The 21099-nt window shown below is 46.0% G+C and overlaps 1 protein-coding gene across 3 annotated transcripts in view; it reads left to right on the top strand.

Annotated features, from left to right (window-relative positions):
* rpp30 (ribonuclease P/MRP subunit p30) overlaps window positions 1-18831 on the top strand; it is a 65861-nt gene extending 47030 nt beyond the window's left edge. For 2 of the 3 annotated variants that reach the window (XM_033033566.1, XM_033033567.1), the window contains 4 exons: window positions 11485-11514; window positions 12764-12801; window positions 16227-16306; window positions 18293-18831. In XM_033033566.1, coding sequence (XP_032889457.1) covers window positions 11485-11514; window positions 12764-12801; window positions 16227-16306; window positions 18293-18405 — 261 coding nt within the window. In that variant the 3' untranslated portion in view covers window positions 18406-18831. Of the gene's footprint in view, window positions 1-11484; window positions 11515-12763; window positions 12802-16226; window positions 16307-18119 lie in introns of all 3 variants that reach the window. The other variant, XM_033033568.1, reaches the window with a different exon arrangement.
* Window positions 18832-21099: the final 2268 nt, after the last annotated feature.

Consider the following 21099-nt stretch of genomic DNA (forward strand, 5'->3'; position numbering starts at 1 on the left):
TTGAAAGCAGTACTTACTGCAAATTGTGGCTTGGGAACTTTGGTTTGAAGTTGAAAGGCACTATTAATGCAAATGGTGGCTTGGTTGCTTTGGCTTGAAGTTGAAAGGCACTATTACTGCAAATGGTGGCTTGGTTGCTTTGACTTGAAGTTGAAAGACACCACTTACTGCTAATGGTGGCTTGGGTGTGGTTTGAAGTTGAAAGGCACTACTTACTGCAAATGGTGGCTTAGGTGTGGCTTGAAGTTAAAAGGCATTACTTACTGCAAATGGTGGCTTGGGTGCATTGGCTTGAAGTTAAAAGGCATTACTTACTGCAAATGGTGGCTTGGATGCATTGGCTTGAAGTTAAAAGGCATTACTTACTGCAAATGGTGGCTTGGATGCATTGGCTTGAAGTTAAAAAGCATTACTTACTGCAAATGGTGGCATGAGTTGAAAGGCACTACTTACTGCAAATGGTGGCGTGGGTGCATTGGCTTGAAGTTGAAAGGCACTACTGTAAATGCACTTACTTCCTGTTAAAAGGCATTACTTACTGCAAATGGTGGCTTGGATGCATTGGCTTGAAGTTAAAAGGCATTACTTACTGCAAATGGTGGCGTGGGCGCATTGGCTTGAAGTTGAAAGGCACTACTTACTGCAAATGGTGGCATGAGTTGAAAGGCACTACTTACTGCAAATGGTGGCGTGGGTGCATTGGCTTGAAGCTGAAAGGCACTACTGTAAATGCACTTACTTCCTGTTTGCACTGTATATTGATTTTAGATAAAACGCTACCACATATGGCTGTGATTTTGGCCATCTGATTCAGTCCCCCCTCCGCTGAGCAGGTGCAGAGAATTCTTCCCATCAATGAAAAATAAAAGTGTTATTAGTTTTTTTTTAAATGTTGCAAATCTCTCTCCTGTCAATCACTCCATGAAAGCCACACCTTTTCCGGTGAGGGGTGGAGTTATAAAACCCGGAAATGTGGGTGTGGCTCAGTCTCTGCAAGATGGAGGAGGGAGACGTCATGACTCGCTGTCTTTAGTGGCTTTGCACCCTACTTCAAATGGTATGAAACTGCACTTGAATTTGGTGGCCTTGCACCCTGCTAGAAGTGGTAAGAAACTGCACTTGAATTTGGTGGCCTTATACCCTGCTTGAAATAGAATGTCAAGGATTAGCCGTGAGTCAACTACCAGCCCACCAGCCGTGAGTGAGTGAGTGAGTTGCCAGCACAACAGGCTTGATTGACTGAGACGCCAACCCAAGAATCCATTTGGCGCACAATTTGCATGCTAGCCCTCTGGAAACCAGTCCCTTCAGCCCACAACACCCATACTGGTGCTCCAGAAAGCCCCCCCCCCCCCCCAACTGGCCACCAATATTAGAATTGGTGGAGAAGTGGAATATTGCGTTGGATGACCAGCCCTCCTGTGTGATGCTGGGACCCGACGGGTCCCACTTAGTCTAGTGTTTTATATAAAGGAAATGAGAGTATTTGTGTTTACAGATCTCTAATACTGTGCCAGAATTGCAAGGATTGTTTTATTTAATCAATTTAAAACATGACATAAACCATATTGATTTGCAGTGGATGATAGACACACAGACATTCAGTCTGGGATCTATACCTGGAGGGTAAAGAAAGTGACACTTATGCTGTCATTCACCCCAATTCTAATCTGTCTAGGCTTCCTGGTAGATTGTTGAATCCTTGGCAAAGTGAGTGACTGAAATTGAGTCCCTGCATCATTTGTAGTATTTTCTTAAATTGTATCTAGTTTTATTTTGTACCAAACCAAGTGGGACCCGTTGGGCCCCGTCCCCCAAGGCAATATTCCACCACTGACCCATAGCCCCCAACTACGCAGGCATGGCTGAGGGATTCCCATTGTGACGCCAGAGATCCCCGTTGTGACACGAGTCACGGCAACCCTCCCCAACTGCGCCGTGCCATCCCTCTTCCTACCCTATCCTCCTCCATCCCCCAGCACTCCCTCCCCCTCTTCATTTTTTTGTATATGAAACCACTCCCCTATCTCTTTCCCCCACCCCCCCACACACAATGAAAATCAAGATTTATTTTTGTAAATGAAACCCCCCTCCCAAGAATTTGTTTATAACGGAGTTTTGAAAATGGCGTTTTAATATAAGTGTGTATCGGGAACCCATTGTGACGTCATTGTGAATTAAAACTGAAGAATTTGAATAAAACTTTTTTTTAATAACAATTTTTATGTGAATGAGATTCGGGATCCCATTGTGACGTCATACGCTGCTAACGAGCAGTGCATGCGGAAGTGATTTTGGTCAAAGTGGTTTTTGGAAAGTTTAAAATGTAAATAGCTTGTAAAATAAACCATCAATTGGAATGAAACTTACCACAGCATGCCACAGGACATTGGTGAGTAAGTTGGGCCAAAAATTGTAGTGCTGTCGTGCACTGTTTTGGCATAGTTTCAGGATCACATACACACACACGCATACAAACAAACAAGATGAGAATTTTAGTAATATACTAGACTAAGAGGGACCCGTTGGGTCCCAGTCACACAGGAGGCAGTCCCCATTGCAACCCATAACAGGGAGTGTGGGGGAGGGGGGGCAGGGGGGATGGGAAGTGTGAGGGAGAGGAAGGTGTGTGGGGGAGGGGGTTATGGTGGGGGGGTTGCGAGGGCAGGGGTTGTGGTCGCCGCAGACGCAGCCTGCACTCTGCTCACTCCACACTCTGCTCGCTCCGTTCCTTCAGCTTTAGGTCTCACTCCCGGCTCGTCGTGGCGGTCTCCGCAGAAGCAGCCAGCACTTACTCTCTCCGCACGCTGCACTCTCCGCACTGCTGCACCCTCCGCACTTCTGCACCCCGCTCCCCGACTCTGCATTCGGCACTCGCTCTCTGCTTACTCTACACACTCCGCACTGTGCACTCTGCTTACTTCGCTCCTTCAGCTTTTTTCTCCTCGCTGCCGCTCATTGACAGCAGGTGCCGGAAGGGGCGTTTTTTACGATATTTAAACCTTCATAACTTTGGTGATATTCCACCGATCAGAACAAAACGTGATGCACGAGCAGCACAGGAGAATGGCGAGTAGGGTGGCGGGCACCGTTTTTGCAGAAATGTAAAAACAGCGCAAACATGCAGAGGACAAGATGAGAGTTTTAGTTAAGGATAGTTATATAGTTGTACTAGACCAAGTGGGACCCGTTGGGTCCCTGTCACACCGGAGGCCTGGTTCCCTAACGCAACCCGTTCCCCAACGCAATATTCCACTACTCACCCGTTCCCCCATATTCCAGCACTCACCCATAGCCCCCAACTGTGCAGGGGCGTATCCCCCAGCACTGCACTCATGCTTTGTGGACTTTAACAAAGAATGCTATTGCCCCCTCCCCCTTATGTTCAGCTAAAATCTTGCTGGAAGGACTGAGTTTTCCTCGATTGCAACTTTGTTGCAAGCTGGGCCAGCAAGGGTTTAGATCCTAAATAGCTGCAAATTTTTTCTTAAACTTGAATTTGTAAATTTTGAATGGCAATAATTTGTGAAATATAACATTAATCTGAACGAAACTTGACGCAAACGATGACATGACAGTGGTGAGTAAGGTGGTGCAAAAAAATTTGCGCTATCGTGTACCCTTTTGGCCTAGTTCTGGGATCACATGGTTACGCGTGCATCAATAAATATAAACAAACAAGATGAGAGTTTAATAGCCCTGTCCCATGGTACGAGTTCATTCCAAGACCTCTCCCGAGTTTAAAAAAAAATCAAGCTCGTGGTAAGCACGGAGAATAAAAGCAGCAGGTACGTCGGAGCTCGGGGACGCCTCTTAGCGGCTCATAACGCTAACGGCAGGTCCTCGGGAAGACTCGCTAACGGCAGGTAAGCACAGGAAGATTCGTGAAGATTTTTCAACGTTGGAAAATGTCCACGAGAGCCCCGAGTACCGACGAGTGGCCATTACCGTAAATCTCCAAGTTCGAATCAGGGCAAACGGGAGAGCTCTTGGAATGAACTCGAACCGTGGGACAGGGCTTTTCGTAATGTACTAGACCAAATGGGACCCGTTGGGCGGCCTGCAGCATGACACACACACTAACCACCCCCCACACACACAGGGGGAGGGAGGGGGGAGGGGGGGAGAGAGTAGAGGGGAGAGGAGGAGGGGGGGAGAGTATAGGGGAGAGGAGGAGGGGGGGGGGAGCAGGGCGAGGGGGGAGCTGGGCGATTGAAATTTATTTGACATTTTTGAACATTTTGATTAATAACTGGAGAAATAATGCATTAATTTTTCAGTTAAGGCGATTTTTGACTTCATGTGATAAACTTCTACAGAAATATGTTAAAATTTTACCGTGAGAGTCGTTTTTTCGAGGTATGATTACACACACACACACACACACACACACACACACACACACATACACAGCGGGTCCGATCTAAGCTGTCAATGAATACAGCAAATTTTGTTTTTAAATGTCGTGGCAGCTAGGTCAGGTGCAAAGGCATTGTGAGGTCACAGGGCGGGGTCAGGTGGGGGGGAAGGGCCGGGCGGGGCCATGAGGCAGTTGGGCCAGGTACAAAGGCATTGTGAGGTCAGCGGGCGGGGCCAGCAGCCAGACTTGGGGGGGGGTAAGGCCTGGCGGGGCCTGGAGGCAGTTGGGCCAAGTGCAAAGGCATTGTGAGGTCAGCAGCTGGGCAACCTTAATATTTTTTTAAATGTCGGAGGGGGAGAGATCTCCCACCCCTGTCCAATTGTGATGTGATTGTACATCTGTGAGGTGGCACTTTGACTCATACAGCAGTTTGATTTTAGTGGGACCACGTGAAGGTTCCAATCTCCCACCCCTGTCCCATTGTGATGTCATATATGTAAATGAGATCCATTGTGATTGGGCACTGACTCATGCAGCAGTTCGATTTTAAATTTTGTTGGTGTTTTGTAAACAATTTTTATTCAAAATCTGGGGAAATAATTGACCAAATCTAGAGAGGAGTGGATTTCTGAAATCATAACTTAAATCCCTACCGAAATATGTAAAAATCTCCGCGTTTTAGCCTCTGGAATTCGAGGAAATACGTTTCAAAGGCAAAATGACACACACACACACACAGTTTTAATAGATACTAGACCAAGTGCTGACCCGTTGGGTCTGCTCCCCCAACGCAGCCGTTCCCTACCCGTAGCCCCCACGGGAGACGTAGTCCTCCAACTCAAGCGGCTCAGGAATCAGCAGTGCGGCTGTTTTTAAATGGCGTCTTTGAGGCGAGATGCGGGCGCCAGCAGGAGGCGACAAAATGAGTGAGTGGGGGGGAGAAGGATTTTATTAAAAATGTGTACATAAACACGACAAAATTTAATGAGGAGTGGATACTTGGAATGAAAAGTGAAATCTCTACCGAAATGGAAAAAAAGTCGGCGTTTCTGGGTCTGAAGTTGGCGTAGCAACGAATCAAAGGCTGGCAGCCACAAGTCAGAAACACACACAGCCAGCCAGCAGCCACACAGTTTTAATATTATACTAGACCAAGTGCAGACCCATCGAGTCTGTTTCCCCAACGCGCGTTTGGTGTGGGGGGGGAGACGGGGTGGGGAGAGGGGCGGGTGAGAAGAGGGGAGGGAGGGGAGAGGGGGAGGAGGAAACGGGAGAGATTTGGGAGGGAGAGGAGAGCGGGGTAGGGGGAGAGAGAAGGGGATGGGGGGAGTGGAAGGAGAGCGGGGAGGTAGGAAGAGGGGTAGGGGGGTGGGAGAGGGGTAGCGGGGAGTGGTGCAAGAGAGAGGGGAAGGGGGTGGTGGGGAGATGTGGTGAAGAGGGGATGGGAGGAGGGAGATGGGTGAGGAGAGGGAGATGGAAAGGGGGGAGAGGGGGGAAGGGGAGGAGGAAAGTGGGGTGGGGAGGGGATGAGAGAGGGGTGGGGGAGGGGAGAGAGGGGCAAGTGTGGAGGGAGGGGGAGAGTGGTAGGGGGCGGGGGAAGAGTGGGATGGGAGGGGGAGAGGGGAAATAGTGGTGAGGGAGGGGGAAGGGTAAGAGTGCTGAAGAGGGGTAGGGGGAGTGGTGGAAGAGGCAGATATGGGTAGGGGGAGAGGGGGGGGAGAGAGGGGTGGGGGTTGGGTGGGAGGGGAAGAGGGAGAGGGGGGGAAAAGGAGGAGGAGAGGGGTGTGGGAGGGGGTGAAAGAGGCATGGGAGAGGAGAAAGGGAGGGGGAAGAGTGTGGAGGGAGAGGGGTAGGGGGAATAATGGGGAGGGAAGGGAGGGGCCAGAGAGGGGTGGGGCGAGATAAGTGGAAGAATGGGGAGGGAGGGGGAGAGTGTAGGGGGAGTAGTGGGAGAGGGACAGAGGGGTAGGGGAATGGGTGGGGGATAGAGGGGGGAGGGGAGAGAGGTGTGGGGGAGGGAGGGGATTAGGGAGATGGGGTAGGGGAGGGAGGGGGAAGAGTGTGGAGGGGGGAGGGGTGGGAGGAGAGAGGGGTGGGGGACGGTAGGAGAGACGGATGGGGGAGGGCGAGAGAGGTGGGGGGAGGGAGGGGAGGAGGAAGGGAGAGGGGTGGGGGGAGAGAGGGAAAAGAGTGGGGAGGGGGAGGGGGGAGAGAAGTGGAAGAGTGGTGAGTGAGGGGTAGCGGGGAGTGGTGCAAGAGAAAGGGGGTGGGGGAGATGGGGGTGGGAGGGGGGAAGGGGGTGGGGGTGAGATGGTTCGGGGAGGGGGCAAGAGAGGGGTGGGGGAGGGGAGAGAGGGGTGGTGGAAGGGGGGAGAGGGGGAAGAGTGTGGAGGGAGGGGGAAGAGTGGTGAGGGATGGGGGAAGGTAAGAGTGGGGAAGGGAGAGGGTTAGGGAGGGAGGGAGAGAAGTGGAAGAGGGAGGGGGGAGTGGTGGAAGAGGGAAGAGAGGGGTTGGGGGAGGGAGTGAAGGGGGTGGGGGGAGAGAGGGTGGGGATGGGGGGAGAGGGGTGGGGGATGGGGGTGAGAGAGGGATGGGTGTGGGTGAGTCCATCTATTCCCCACTCCTATCACCCCCCACTCCTCTCCCTCTATTCCCACACTCTCCCTCCTCATCTCCCCCATTCCCCACTCTCTCTCCCTCCTCACCTCCCCCATTCCCCACTCTCTCTCCTTACTCCCTCCTCTCCCTCAAACCTCCCACTCCCCCTCTTCACCTACCCAGGATCTCGCCTGTCCCCGGGGGGGGGGGGGGGGGGGGGAGAGGGGTGGGGGAAGGGGGGAGAGAAGTGGAAGAGTGGGTAGGGAGGGGGATAGGGGGAGTGGTGGAAGAGGGACAGAGGGGGTGGGGGGAGAGAGGGGGAAGGGGGGGAGGGAGAGGTGGGGGAAGGGAGAGAAGTGGAAGAGTGGGGAGGGAAGGGGAGAGGGGTAGGGGGAGTGGTGGAAGAGGGACAGAGGGGTAGCGGGGAGGGGGCGGGGGAGAGAGGGAAGGGAGGGGGAGGGGGGAAGAGTGTGGGGAGGGGGAAGGTGGTTGAGGGAGGTGGGGGAGAGGGAAGTGGGATGGGGGTGGGAGGAGGAGAGGGGGGGGGAGGAGAGAGGGGTGGGGGAGGAGGGAGATGGGGTAGGGGTGGGGGGAAAGAGTGGGGAGTAGTGGGAGGGGGAGAGGTAGGGGCAGTTTATCTATTCCACATTCTCTTATCACCCCCAATCCTCTCTCTATTCCCACACACGTGATCACGCACTTCGACACAGGCTGCGGGGGGGGGGGCTGGTGCAAAGGCATATGTAAATGAGATCCATTCGGATTGGACATCTGTGAGGGATGGCATTGTGACATCACACAATGGAACATGCTGTGACATCAGGCGGGGGGGCGGGGCTGGTGCTGGAGCAAAGGCATATGTAAATGAATCTATTCCGATTGGACATCTGTGAGCATTGGGCATTGTGACATCACACGATGGAACGTTCACCAACATTCTATGGGTGAGCTGTTTTTTTTTGGTTTTTTTACTTTTTTGGGGGGGGGAGGATTTTATTAAAAATGTGTACATAAACACGACAAAATTTAATGAGGAGTGGATTTGAGAATGTAAAAGTGAAATCTCTACCGAAATGGAAAAAATCTGGGAGAATTTAAGAGTTGTTTTGGCGTAGCAAGGAATGAAAGGCCGAATCTGGCACCCACAAACACACACACACACAGACACACACACACACACACACACACACACACACACACACACACACACACACACACACACACACACACACACACACACACACACAGAGGTTTAATATATAGATAATAATAATAATAATACATTTTATTTATGGGTGCCTTTCAAGAGTCTCAAGGACACCTTACAAAAATTTAGCAAGTAGAGGAAAAACATGTAAGGGGAATGAAATAAATAGTAGAGACATGACTAGTACACAAATTAAAGACAGAATTCAATTCAAAACACAATATGAGGCAATTCAAGCACAGATGAAAAGGGAGGGGGACGTGGGGCTAAGGATAGGCAGAGGTGAAGAGATGGGTCTTGAGGCGGGACTGGAAGATGGTGAGGGGCACGGAATTGCGGATCAGTTGGGGGAGGGAGTTCCAGAGCCTGGGAGCTGCCCTGGAGAAGGCTCTGTCCCCAAAACTGCGGAGGTTGGACTTGTGGATGGAGAGGAGACCGGCTGATGTGGATTTGAGGGACCGTGAGGGTTGGTAGGGGGAAAGAAGGAGGTTTTAATGACATGGCGGATGTGAGGCTCAAGGGAGAGGGTGGAATCAAAGATCACGCCAAGGTTGCGGGCTTGGGGAGATGGGGAGACAGTGGTGTCGTCGATGGTGAGAGTGGGGTTATTGAATTTGCTGAGTGTGGATTTGGAGCCTATGAGGAGGAATTCTGTTTTATCGCTGTTGAGTTTGAGGAAGTTATGTTGCATCCAGGTTTTTATAGCTGACAAACAGGAGTTGATATGGGAGAGGGGGGGGGGGGGGGGTTGTGGGGGGATTTGGTGCCGAGGTAGGACTGGATGTCATCGGCGTAACAGTGGAAGTCCAGGTTGAAGTGGCGGAGTATCTGACCAAGGGGGAAGATGTAGATGATGAAGAGGAGGGGGCCGAGTACGGAGCCTTGGGGAACGCCTTGAGTGACTGTGGCTGTAGCAGAGGTGTGGTTGTGGAGAGAGATGAAGTGGGATCTGTTGGAAAGGTAGGAACGGAGTCAGCTGAGTGTAGAACCTTCAATGCCGAGGTCTTTGAGTCTGGTGAGCAGGATGTTATGGTTCACTGTATCAAAGGCTGCGCTCAGGTCGAGGAGGATGAGGATGTTGAGGGAACCAGTGTCAGCATAGGTGAGGAGGTCGTTGAGGACTTTGAGGAGAGCAGTTTCTGTGCTATGGAGGGGGCGAAAGCCAGATTGGAGGGGTTCAAGTAGGTTATACGCAAGGAGGTGGGAATGAAGTTGTGACGCAACGATACGCTCCAGGGTTTTTGAAAGAAAGGGGAGGTTTGAGATTGGGCGGTAGTTAATGAGAGAGGAGGGATCAAGACCAGGTTTCTTGAAGATTGGTGTGACAGCAGCAGTTTTGAAAGCGGAGGGGACAATTCCTTGGGACAATGAGGAGTTGAAGAGATTAGTGAGGTAGGGGCAGAGAACGGGGAGGCAGGACTTCAGCAGGGGAGTGGGGAGAGGGTCGAGGGAGCAGGTAGTGGGTTTGGAAGAGCTGATGAGTTTGGAGATTTCAGTAGGGGTGACCAGGTCAAACTGAGAGAGGAAGCAGTGTGGAGGAGGGGTAAGGAGGTCAGTGGAGATGTTGAAAGGAGGGGCCTTGGTAGGTGGTGGAGTGGATGCTGGGGAGTCGGGTACAGGGGATAAAGATTGATAGATGGTGCTGATTTTATCAGCGATAAAGTGGAGGAATGAGTTGCAGAGATCCGGAGTAGAGGTAGGGAGAGTGTTGGCTCGAGGCTTGAGGAGGTTGCCCACTGTGGAGAAGAGGGTTCTGTGGTTTAGGCAGGGATCGGTGAATATGGAGGAGAGGTAGGCAGATTTTGCAGCAATGAGGGCAACTTTGTAGTCAGTGAGGTGGAGTTTGTAAGCTTCATGGTGGACTGTGAGAGATGATTTCTTTGTGAGTCGTTCAAGTCGGCGACCAGTCTGTTTCATCTTACGAAGTGCAGATTATTAATTTGCTCCTTTTACCCCATAACCGCCCTATCCACTGACGCATAGCCCCCAACTCGCAGATGCGTCTAGGGGGGGGGGGGTAGAGAGTGAGGGCAGAGAGAGAATGAGGAGACAGAGGGGCAGAGACAGAGGGAGAGGAGGGTGGAGGAGGAGAGGATGGGTGGGGGAGAGAGTGGGGAGGGGGGAAGGGAGAGAGAGGGGGATGAGGATGGGGGGAGGGGTGGAGAGTGGGGAGGGTGAAGGGGGGACCAGTGGTAGGGGGAAGGGGGTGGTAGAGAGGGAGGGGGAGAAGGTTGTGTGAGGAGGCTAGAGAGGGGAGGGGAGAGGTGGAGAGAGAGAATGGAGGGGGAGAGTGAGAGAAGGGGAGAGAGAAAGGAGAGGTAGAGGGGAAGGGGGTGAGAGAGAGAAGGGGGGAGTGGGAGAAAGGCACGGGGTGGAAGGGAGGGGGAGAGATTTCCCGCCCATGTCCCATTGTGATATCATATGTAAATGAGATCCATTGTAATTAGACATCTGTGAGATGGCGCTGTGACTCATGCAGCAGTTTGATTTTAGTGGGACCACGTGAAGGTTCCAATCTCCCACACCTGTACCATTGTGATGGCATATGTAAATGAGATCCATTGTGATTAGACGTCTGTGAGATGGCACTGACTCATGCAGCAGTTTGATTTTAATATTTTTTTAATGTTTGTGAACAATTTTATTCAAAATCTGGGGAAATAGTTGACCAAATATAGAGAGGAGTGGATTTCTGAAATCATAAGTTAAATCCCTACCAAAATATGTAAAAAATCTCCGCATTTTTGCGTCTGGTTTTCGAGGAAATACGTTTCAAAGGCAAAATGACACACACACACACACACACACACACACACACACACACACAGTTTTAATATATAGATAGATATATAGATTGATATCAAGTGTTGCTCTGAATTGGAACATTTGCTGTCTTGCAACTGATCTTGTCTCTTTCTATTAACCTTGCAGTTATAATGCAATCTGTTCCGTTAACACATAGATCTTTAAAATGCATAAGGGCAGGGAACATTTCTATCATCCCTATTAATCTTAAATCTTTCTAATCAATTAATGAAACCCTGAAAGCTCTTACTTTTCTCCCTTCCCCGTTAGGTATACTAAATTTGTTGTGGTAGCTACTTTAAAATTAAGATTATTGCACTGTTTATAAAAAGCCTACTGTGGTCCCCATAACCATTAGCATTCAATTAGTCTGAAGTGCTTTGATGAGCAATTTTTCTAAACGGATCTTATTCTTAAATTGCTAATCATGTGAAGTTTCTGTATATTCAGTGGTGTTATGGGAAATCCTGCCGTCTTGTATTTAAACTTGACATTATTTATGTTTGTATTTTAGAACGTAATTGTATCGAGCGCAACTGAAGAGGTATGGTTTATGATTTAATTATCCAATATTGTGTCTTCAGTAATGAGTAAACTTGATATTATGTTCTGATTAAATTTTCTCCCATTTGAGTGCTAATATTTTCTACAGTTATTTTATTTATTATAGTCCCACCAGGAGCAGTGTATTTGACCAGCTAAGTGCAAATTTACATTTTTGCTTTGCACTTGCAGCAGCAGTTTGCAAGAGAGAATTGTTTCAATAATTAAGTGATGCTGGTTAAGTTGATTTTCTTCAAATTAATGATATGACAGTTTATTATAAAGATTTAATAGTGGGACAGATCTTGCTGAACTCATTGGATGCTTTCAAGAGAGAGCTTGATAGGGCTCTTAAAGATAGTGGAGTCAGGGGATATGGGGAGAGGGCAGGAACTGATTGTGGATGATCAGCCATGATCACATTAAATGGCAGTGCTAGCTCGAATGGCCGAATGGCTTACTCCTGCACCTATTGTCTATTGTCCCCCATACCTGCTTTCACCTTGTCCAGCTCCGGAGAGGCCTACCTAACTAGCCATCTGCATTCTCTAGTCTAGTGGCATGGTCTTGGTGGTGTCTTAGCTTCAGGTACTCCTGTGATGTGTCTATGCCCTAGAAGTCTCTTTGACTTTAAGCAAAGCTGGGGCCAGGGCTTTCATGCTGTACTGTGTATTTGTTCTGAATTTGTACATGTTTGTTCAGAGGCATTTAACATTTTTAAATGGATAAAAATAATTATGTAATGCAATGTAAAAAAAATGTTAAAATAAAATTGTTCTTAAGTTATAGCAGTAGAATTAGGCCATTTGGCCATCAAGTCTACTCCCCCCATTTAATCATAGCCGATATATCTCTCGCTCTCAACCCCATCCTCCTGCTTCTCCCCATAACCCCTGACACCCGTACCAATTAAGTATCTATCTATCTCTGCCTTAAAAATATTATTTAAAACTTTAAAGCACAATAATTTTGAAATAAAATGACTACATGTTGGCTATTGGAGCATTATTTAAAATGACACTGTTGAAATTGATTAATAACCTGACCTTGGTGCAGGATTCAGGAGACTATTTTTCCAGCGTAATCCTGGGAAATTTGAGCAAGGCTGGGCCTTCAGCACTGTATTCCATGTGGATAGTAAATGTGACCTTTACAATTGCCCATATCGTGAAATGCACATTTGGAAAAGTTTTACTTTTTGGGTTTGTTTCTCCCCTAAATCAGAATATTAATGCTTTTTCTTTGTCTAGTTTTTAGGACTGAGAGGACCATATGACATTTCTAACTTGTATCCTTAACTAAATGTACTTGTGAAAATAATTATGCTCTGTATTCTTACATATTTCTACGTGAAAGCAGTTGGCACAAGGAACTGCTGGTGCTGGTTTAGAAAAATAATGCACAAAGTGCTGGAGCAATTCAGCATGTCAGACAACATAAATGGCCTGTCCCACTTGGCGATTTTGCCAGCGTCATATCAGTGTCGCCAAAAGATTTTGAACATTTCAAAAATCCAGCCGCGACAAAAAGTGGTTGCGACGCTTGAAAAAACGCCGCGCGTCATACGTCATCACGCTGCGTATTTTTCGGTGACATGATACGTCAATCAATGATGCCGGCAGTCGCCGAAAAAATCGGCAAGAGGGACAGGCCCTTAAGGTAGACACAAAATGCTGGAGTAACTCAGCGGGTCAGGCAGCATCTCTGGAAAGAAGGAATAGGTGACGTTTTCCTGGAGAGAAGGAATGGGAGACAACATCTCTGGAGAACATAGATAGTTGATGTTTCAAGTCGAGATTTCTTCAGTCTGATTGTGGGGGTGGAGAGAAAGCTGGAAGAGAGGAGGGACTGGACAAAGCTTAGCGAGTAGATATAGATATAGATGAGGATGGGTTGTGATTGGCAGATGGTTGAACATAGGCCAGAGATGAAAAGACAAACGTGTGAGATGTGAATTGTGAACCCAGAGGAAGGAATGTAGGTGAAAGGGGAGTTCAATGGGAAGAAATGGGTGCAAATCCAGATGGGGCACGGGGAGGGGGGGGTGGGGAGAGAAGGTGGGGGTTGTTTGTAGCTTAGTTACCTGAATTTGGAGAATTCAATCCTCGTACCATTGGGTTGTAACCTACTCGAGTGGAATATGAGGTTTTGTTCCTCCAATTTGTGTTTGGCCTCACTCTGGCAATGGAATAGGCCCTGGACAGAAAAGGTTAGTTTAGGAAAGGAATGGGAGTTACAATCGCCACCAGCAATCACCTCGTACACTAGCACTGTCCTATTACACACTAGGGACAGTTTACAGAAGTAAATTAACCTGGAATCCTGTATCTCTTTGAGTGTGGGAGGAAACCGGAGCACCTGGAAAAAATCTACACAGTCACAGGTCGAATGTACAAACTCTGTGCAGACAGCTCCCGTGGTCTGGATCGAACCTGTGTAAGATGGCAATTTTACCACAGCGCCACTGTGTCGCCTGTCCTTAGTAATAGCAACGTTATTAACTTCCGCCCCCGACTCTCTTGAATTTCTGGCACGTTGCTGGTGCCTTCTGCTGTGAAGACTGAGGCAAAAAACTTATTCAATTCATAAAAACATAGAAAAATAGATGCAGGAGTAGGCCCTTCGGCCATTTAATATGATCATGGCTGATCATCTAAAATCAGTACCCCTTACCTGCTTTTTCCCCATACCCTTTGATTCTTTTAGCCCTAAGATCTCAATCTAACTCTTTTGAAAACTTCAATGCATTGGCCTCCACTGCCTTCTGTGGCAGAGAATTCCACTGGCAGAGAATATGTCTGTCATTTCTTTGTTCCCCATTGCTACTTCTCTATCATCATTTTCCAGTGGTCCAATGTCCACTCTTGCCTCTCTTTTACTCTTTATATATCTGAAGAAACTTTTGGTATCCTCTTTTATATTGTTAGGATACCTTATTTCATCTTTTCTCTCCGTATTGTCTATTTTGGTTTTTTAAAACTTCCCAATTCTCTAGCTCTCCACAAATCTTTGCACTTTCACTCATCTTCTGGTTTTAATGCTGTCTTTGACTTCTTTTGCCTGCCACGTTCGCCTCATTTTCCCCTTAAAATATTCTACCTCTTTGGAATGAAAAGATCCTGTGTCTTCCAAATTATTCCCAGAAACCCCTGCCATTGCTACTCCACCGTCATTCCTGCTAGGGTCCCTTTCCAATCAACTTTAATACCACACACATACTCAAAAAACAAACAATAGTATTAATAGTTTTATTAGTTATAAGTATTAGTGATAATTTTTTTTGCCTTCCATCACAGCAAGGAGGAGATGCGCTGTGATGGATGTCTGTGTAAATTGTGTTGTGTCTTGGGTCTTTTTTTTCATGTGTGTAAGACTGCAGAAACAACATTTCATTTGAGCCTCTATCCGTTGATGTGCTTTATTTATAATTGCATCAGTGAGCAGGGTCCAGGAAAGATCTTCGGAAATATGCAAGCCCTGGAATTTGAAGTTTTTGACTCCACCATCTATAGGCGGAAGTCCCTTTGGGCCTTTTTGATGGCCTTGTCAATGTTGTATGTGGACTTCTTATAGACCTCTGTGTCACCAGACCTGAATCCCTGGGATCTGGTCGTCAGAAGAATGCGGATCTCCTGATTAATCACAGGCTTCTGGTTAGGAAACACTCGGAAGGTTTTTGTAGGAACACAGTCCTCCATACATTTCCTTATGAAGTCAGTAACGACTGTGGCGTATTCATTCAGGTCCGTTGCCGAGTCCTTGAACATTGCCCAATCTACTGACTCCAAGCAGTCCTGTAGTTGTTTCTCTGCCTCCCCAGACCAGCTCTATAACTCCTATCAGGTTTTGTTTTTTTATAGCCTTGCAGTTTTGTATTTCTACCCACAAAGATTCTACATCTTCTGATCCGATGTCACCACTTGCCAAGGACTGAATTTCATTCCTTATCAGCAGAGCCACCCAACTGACTGTCTTTTCGATAGGATGTGTATCCTTGGATATTCAGCTCCCAGCTTTGAACCTCTTTCAACCAAATCTCTGTGATGCTCACAACAACGTATTTACCAATTTGTAACTACGCTATAAGCTTTGTTCCGTACCCTGCGTGCATTCAAATACAACGCCTTTAGTTCAGTATTCAGCACCCCTCTTCTCAAATTGGTCCGCATTTTGCCTGACCTTGGACTCTAATCCCTTCTTAAATGTTCTGTCCTATTTCTTCTTCTTCTGGAGACTTCAGTAACCTCTCCTGTGCTCTCCTTCCCTTTATCCAAACATTTCCAGATTGTTGAACCCAACCCCCACTCCCCTCACTATTCTAGTTAAAAGCCTTATCTAGGCCCTAGTCATGCGGTTCATCAGGACCCAGCTCCCAGCAGGTTTCAGGCGGAGACCGTCCCATTGGAACAGTGATATACATGTTTTACACATGTCTAGTGAGAAAGAATATAATATGGAGAGAAAAGGAATTGGTGAATTTATTCTCCTATCAGAGCACCTGTAAATAATGATGATGTATATGGTGATACATTGTCGTGCCTCCAATTCTGTAAAACATGGGCAGAATACTCATCATGGAAAACAATGTCCTTGAATGTTCCATTGCAAAATGGATTTTTGTTTTCTGCCTTATCACTTCATAATAAGGTAGTTACAGGAATAAACTTGTTGCTTTGCTATAAAGTTTATAATCCTTGACTAAATTACTGAAAGTGGGATCCTTTTTGGTTTATCTGAAGAAGATGCCAAAGCTGCTGTATCAACAAACTGCAGAGCTGTCGTTTTGCATGGAGGTGAGTAAATGCACTCAATTACAACAGTCTTGGTCATTTACTGCACTCACTTAAGTTAAGCAAAATTGATTAAAGTAGTTGGTTTGTCAATTTCTGCACTAAATATCATCCTGGAGTTTTAGTCTGTTTGTTTCAAATTAATATGAATAGAACGGTAGAGCAAATGTTTTTGTTAGCAGCAGTAGTGGTTCAGGTTAGAAAGTAGTTTATTGGATGTTATGGAGATAATCCCTTATCCTGAAGAGACAAGAATCTGCAGATGATGACATTTTAAACAAAACACAAACTGCTGGATGAACTCAGTGGGTCAAGCAGGATCTGTGGGGGGAATTCAGACAACGTTTCAGACCGTGACTCTTCAGACTGACTTGAGTAGAGTAGAGAAACCTGGAAAAGAGAGTTGACGGCAGAATAAGGAAATAGTCCTCCATGGCAACCCACACGCCAGGGATACTGGCTTCACTGGATCCGACAACTCCCCTGGCTATTTCTAGGCCGGAGGTATTGATGCTGCCTGCTCCAAGAGCTGATAGAAGTATATAAAGTTATGAGAGGCTTGGACATGGTAGACAGTCAAATATTTCTCCCAGAATGGACATGTCAAAGACTAGAGGGCCTACCTGTCCCTGCATCTCCTCTTTCACTTCCATCTAGGGACTCCATCAGCCCTTCCAGGTGAGACAGAGGTTCACATACACTTCTTCAAACCTTCTAGATCAGGTACTCTCATGAATTAGGCCTCCTTTACAGAAGTAAGAACAAGCCGAGGCTAGGCAACCATTTCACCGAATAGCCAAGGCCTGTTGAAAAACCCGGTCACCACCATTTTAACTCCCCTTCCCACTACCACACCTTCCCTTCTGTCTTTGACCACTTCTATTGCCAGAGTGAGGCTTGACGCGACCTAGAGGAACAGCACCTCGTATTCCATTCAGGTATAAACATTGAATTCTCCAATTTTAAGTCATAACCCACTCCCGTTTTTCCTGTGGTTTCCCAACACATTTTTCCACTCCAATCAGTTGACTCGCTACTTTCCTTCAAATACTCATCTCCCATTTCCGTATCCCCTTTTCCCATTTATTTCTCCTCCCCTCCCTCTGGTTTTACTTTTCACTCCTCCTCTCTTTGCCACTCTTTTTTCTCCTTTTTATCTCTATCCATTGTCATTTGCCAATAAACCCCCCTCAGCTGTATTAATATCATAAGCAAGGCTTTGCCCTATCCCCAGCTCTCTTTTCCAGCTTTCTTTCCATCCCCCTCCCCCCCATTGCAATGTTTGAAGGGTTCCAAACTGAAGCGGGTTGTCTGTCCATTCCCTCCACAGTGTCCACCAAAAAGCACCTTTCTTGTGGGCATAATTTTCATTATAATGATGCATCTATATTGTCACACTGTGTTCTTTGAGTGTCAGTATGTGAGAAATGAGGTATGATATGTATGCCTGTGGTGTGCCAAAGACAGTCTGAGGTAACATGCAACAAGCAACTGCCGTAATGCTATGGTGGACTTGCTCAGAAGTGATCAACTTATCTTTCTACTGCCTCAAGGCAGCTACTGTTGGGAAGTAATGAAAAATGAAAAAAATCTGTTTGTAATTAGTGGTGCCAAGATTTTTGTGGTTGTATAAAATAAATATGATTTGAGGGGCTGAATATGATTGATATTTTACAGACTTCATAAACACCAAATTAACATGAAAACTGAGGGAAATTAGTAAACTACAGTTTTCTTTCATCTAACATTCCTAAAGTTCCATCAGTCTGAAGAAGGATTTTGGCCCGAAACGTTGCCTATTTCCTTCGCTCCATAGATGCTGCCTCACCCGCTGAGTTTCTCCAGCATTTTTGTCTACCTTCCTAAAGTCGCATGCTTTGTTGTAATGTGGAAATCAACAGGAATAATCAGTGATGGGCTACCTGATATCACATTGGCTACATGAGTGACCTTACATTAAATTCTGTGCTGCCAAATGTTACTCTGCAGCAACCAGAAAGACTGCATTAGGTGTGATCCACACCACAAGAAATGTTACAGCATCTGAAGGGAAAGATGAAGGAAGGCCTCGTAAAAAAACCAAGACTGAACATAACGGGTGATGGAAAGAAAATCTTTGCTATAACCACCATTTTATTTGCCTCATAAATATGAAACTTTGTCCTTGTTTTTTCTGAATAATGATCTAACAGCATTGTGTTGCAGTTACTATTATAATTGATAGTTAGCATTTCTGTCATCAAAAATAAAGGAGTTTATATTTGATTGCATTCTGTGTGTTAAATATCTTTGTTAGCTCAAATGTAATATTCTATCAGTTCTGAGAAATTCAAAGTTACGAACCAGTAAGTAGGTCAAAGAAAGTGAACACAATATTTTAATAAGGGCCTCCATGTGATCTATTTTTGTGCAAGCTTCCATTAAATTGAATCATAATAGATTTGGGCAACAATGTACTCTACCTATTTATTGACAAAAGCTTTTCACTGTACCTCAGTACACATGGCAATAAACTAAACCCAAACTCAGACAAATATTAGTTATTTTAAATTATCAATATATCATAATTATCAGATGCAAAAAAAACTGAGAATGGTGAGGAGTCCATAAATACCATGTTTGCTGCCCCTTTCTTTTCTTATAGTAATTTGGTGCCATTGAACCAAGATTGGAGAGAGGCAGCACTGCCACTTGAGGCTCTTCCTTATTTTTGTTGAAACCATGTCATAAAATAATATGTGTGGCATGTTCTTAATGTTGTTAATATTGTTCAATAACTAGATCCATCTCCTACCTCCCTACAAGAGTACAATCTAGTATTGTCCATAATGTACGTTGTAAGCAGTGAACTCTAGCTCGGTGGTTGTGTCTACAGATGCAGACCAGATTTACGCCAAGACAAGTCAATGAAGCAAGTTTCCTCAGTGCTGTATCTTGCTGAATGGACCGTATCTTCATCCAAATACAATGCTGAGTCAGGCAGGATCTTCACGTTCTCAAAATAAGTTTAAATGCATTCTTGCTGTTGGGAGAGCACTTTATGATAATCACAGCTTAGCAACTGGATTGGAATGACGAAACAATGTATGAAACACAAGATGTAAAATAGATGTTGGTGCCAGAAATGAGAGGTTATACATATGACAAAATATTGAATTGGCAGGGATTCTTCCCGACGATAAAACTTGATAGATTGGGAAATGTGTTAGGACAGGCATGAGGAAGATGTTTCAATTTTCTGGTGAGTCCAAAACTAACTTGTCTAAGTATAAGATTGTTGCTAATAGACGCTTGCTCGGAAGAAATATCATTGTTTCGGGTATCATTAGCATGTGAATTGAATTACAAGTAATAGTTAAGTTTCCCATCATTACAACAAAGGGAATAAGGAATGGAGTCCGAGTCGTTCAGGTGAAAAGCTTTGGTCCATGGCATACACCTATGCTGTAAACTAATTTGTATTATTATAGAAGTTGAAAATATTTATGTTTCAAGACGCTGTTTTCTCATCCTGTCCACGGCAGTGGGAAATGTTTTAAGACTGAGCTCCTTTCACAGTTCCACCCAAAACCTTGCAAGTTAAAAGCTCAGCAAGTCAGCAATTGGGTATATTTTATATGGGATGTGACATTTTTACCAGCCCCCCAAGAAAATGGTTTATTTGAATGAAAAATATCTTCCTAATTACTACACCTCTCATCCAGTCTAAATAAGGGTCTCGACTGGACACTTAGACATAGAAAATAGGTGCAGGAGTAGGCCATTCGGCCCTTCGAGCCTGCACCGCCATTCAATATGATCATGGCTGATCATCCAACTCAGTATCCTGTACCTGCCTTCTCTCCATACCCCCTGATCCCTTTAGCCACAAGGGCCACATCTAACTCCCTCTTAAATATAGCCAATGAACTGGCCTCAACTACCTTCTGTGGCAGAGAATTCCAGAGATTCACCACTTACTGTGTGAAAAATGTTTTCCTCATCTCGGTCCTGAAAGATTTCCCCCTTATCCTTAAACTGTGATCCCCTTGTTCTGGACTTCCCCAACATCGGGAACAATCTTCCTGCATCTAGCCTGTCGAACCCCTTAAGAATTTTGTAAGTTTCTATAAGATCCCCCCTCAATCTTCTAAATTCTAGCGAGTACAAGCTGAGTTTATCCAGTCTTTCTTCATATGAAAGTCCTGACATCTCAGGAATCAGTCTGGTGAACCTTCTCTGTACTCCCTCTATGGCAAGAATGTCCTTCCTCAGATTAGGAGACCAAAACTGTATGCAATACTTCACCTATTCCTTTCCAGAACATCTCCAGAGATGCTGCCTGACCTGAGTTTCTCCAGCATTTTGTACCTATCCTCATCCCTAATCCTTGCATGGAAATATGTTCTTCCTGGTCATCCTATCTATAACCCTCATAGCTTGTACATCTTGATTAAATTTCCCTTCTTTATAAAAACACTCAATCCCCAACGTAATATTTTCACCTAATGTTTCTAGCCTTGATAATATTCTTAAATTTCTTCTACACCCTCACTGGTTAAAACACATCCTTCATCAAACGTGATTACTGTAACTTGGCTGTATTCTAGCCCAATTGTTTTAACCATTTTCCCCTCGTCACTTTAATTTCATGTATCTTGTGTTTTATGACTGTTGGCAGATCAATTTCACTCCTGGGATAAATAAAGTTCTATTGTATAGTATTTGTGCCATGAGCTCATTGCTCTGTATGTGCTCTGAAACCGCTCATTGTACTTTCTGATCTACCTCATCTCATCTGTCCGTCCATCTTTAGA

Source organism: Amblyraja radiata, chromosome 15 (assembly GCF_010909765.2).
Source record: "Amblyraja radiata isolate CabotCenter1 chromosome 15, sAmbRad1.1.pri, whole genome shotgun sequence".
Lineage (NCBI taxonomy): Eukaryota > Metazoa > Chordata > Chondrichthyes > Rajiformes > Rajidae > Amblyraja > Amblyraja radiata.